The following is a 1,431-nucleotide window of genomic DNA, read 5'->3' on the forward strand; positions in this document are numbered from 1 at the left end:
GTGAGGGTGGCCGAGCCCTGGCCCAGGCTGCCCAGGGGGGCTGTGGAGTCTCCTTCTCTGGAGATCTTCAACCCCCGCCTGGACGCTGTCCTGTGCCCCCTGCTCTAGGGAGAACCTGCTGGAGCAGGGGGGTGGGACTGGGTGATCTCCCGAGGTCCCTTCCAACCCTTGCCATTCTGTGATTCTGTAACTCCACCACGGGGCTCCACCACAGGGCTCCATGAGCCGGCTGGGAGCGCAGAAGCCGCAGGTCAGCCCATGTCTCCTGCTCAGTCCGACCACAGGGGACCCCGCTGTGCTCTGAGGGTTTGCAGTAACCCAGAATAACAACCGCATCAGCTGTACACAAGATACCAGCGACAAGGGGTACGGATGAGCAGGGCAACCCCAGAGCCAAACCACACGGAGTGCCCCTGGCCACAGGCACGGCACGCTGCAGAACCTGGCTCAAGAGGTCTCAGTGGGCTGGTACAGCTCAAAAGGCTCTGAAGAAACCTCTGAAACAGAGCCGGGCGCCTTTGGGAAGGTCCCTGGAGGGGGATGATGAGGTCTGAGCCAGCAGCGAGCTCCAGGGGAGCGGAGCTGGCCCCGTGCTCTTCCTCCAAGAGCTGCAGCGAGAGGGGCTCTCCCTGGATGCCAGCCTGCAGGAACACGCTGCAAGGCTGAAGGCAGGGGCTGGAGCTGGGACAGAAACCCCCACCCTCCCCACGGGGCTAAGAGGTGTCCACGATATCCCCCGAGAGCAGGGGGGAGCAAACCCCTCCTTCACCACACACCACTCCTCAGAGAGGACCACGGAGCATCGGGCAAAGCCACGGCCAGCACACCCACACCTCACCAAGGGGACCGACCCGCGGGTGCAGCCGCGCCGCCTCATCCCTTACCCAGGACGGTGAAGCACCGGAGAACCTCAGTGTGGTTTTTAACAGTCAGGGGGACAGATGGATCTGCAGGAGCACAAATCTGTTGGAGAAACAGCCACGGTCAGGGACATTACCCGGAACGGGCACCGGCAGGCTGCAGACCCAGCCCTGAAGAGGCAGCGCTCGGGCTCGGCACAGGCGCGGTGCTGGGATTCGGGACAGGCAAAGCCCCGGGCTGGCGGGCGGGAGCATCCCACAACACGGATGTCCAGAGCGGTGCTTTCGGCCTGGTGCTGGCCCAGCAGAGCTCTGCCTGTGGTGAAGCCATCTCAGGGAGATCACTTGGGAAGGAGGTGCCTGCTCGGGAGCTGCGGCACCTTCCGTGTTTAAACAGGCTCCACCACCTAGACGGGACCACTGGCCTCCTCCAGAACCTCTTCCCAACAAGTCAACCCTTCCGGGTGCTACCAGAATAATTCAGACTCGTGATTCAATTTACGTTGCAGCAAGGACAATGTGCATCCGCTTACTCTGGTCTGTGACCAAGCCAGCGCTGCTGTGTGAGCTC

The 1,431-nt window shown here is 62.5% G+C and overlaps 1 protein-coding gene across 1 annotated transcript in view; it reads right to left on the reverse strand.

Annotated features, from left to right (window-relative positions):
- The window catches only part of MROH1 (maestro heat like repeat family member 1), a 58,342-nt gene that overhangs the window by 42,198 nt on the left and 14,713 nt on the right, over positions 1–1,431 (reverse strand). The window contains exon 10 of the mRNA XM_035889841.1: positions 885–963. Coding sequence (XP_035745734.1) covers positions 885–963 — 79 coding nt within the window. The remainder of the gene's footprint in view (positions 1–884; positions 964–1,431) is intronic.

This window comes from Egretta garzetta, unplaced genomic scaffold, assembly GCF_000687185.1.
Source record: "Egretta garzetta isolate BGI_Z169 unplaced genomic scaffold, ASM68718v1 scaffold932, whole genome shotgun sequence".
Lineage (NCBI taxonomy): Eukaryota > Metazoa > Chordata > Aves > Pelecaniformes > Ardeidae > Egretta > Egretta garzetta.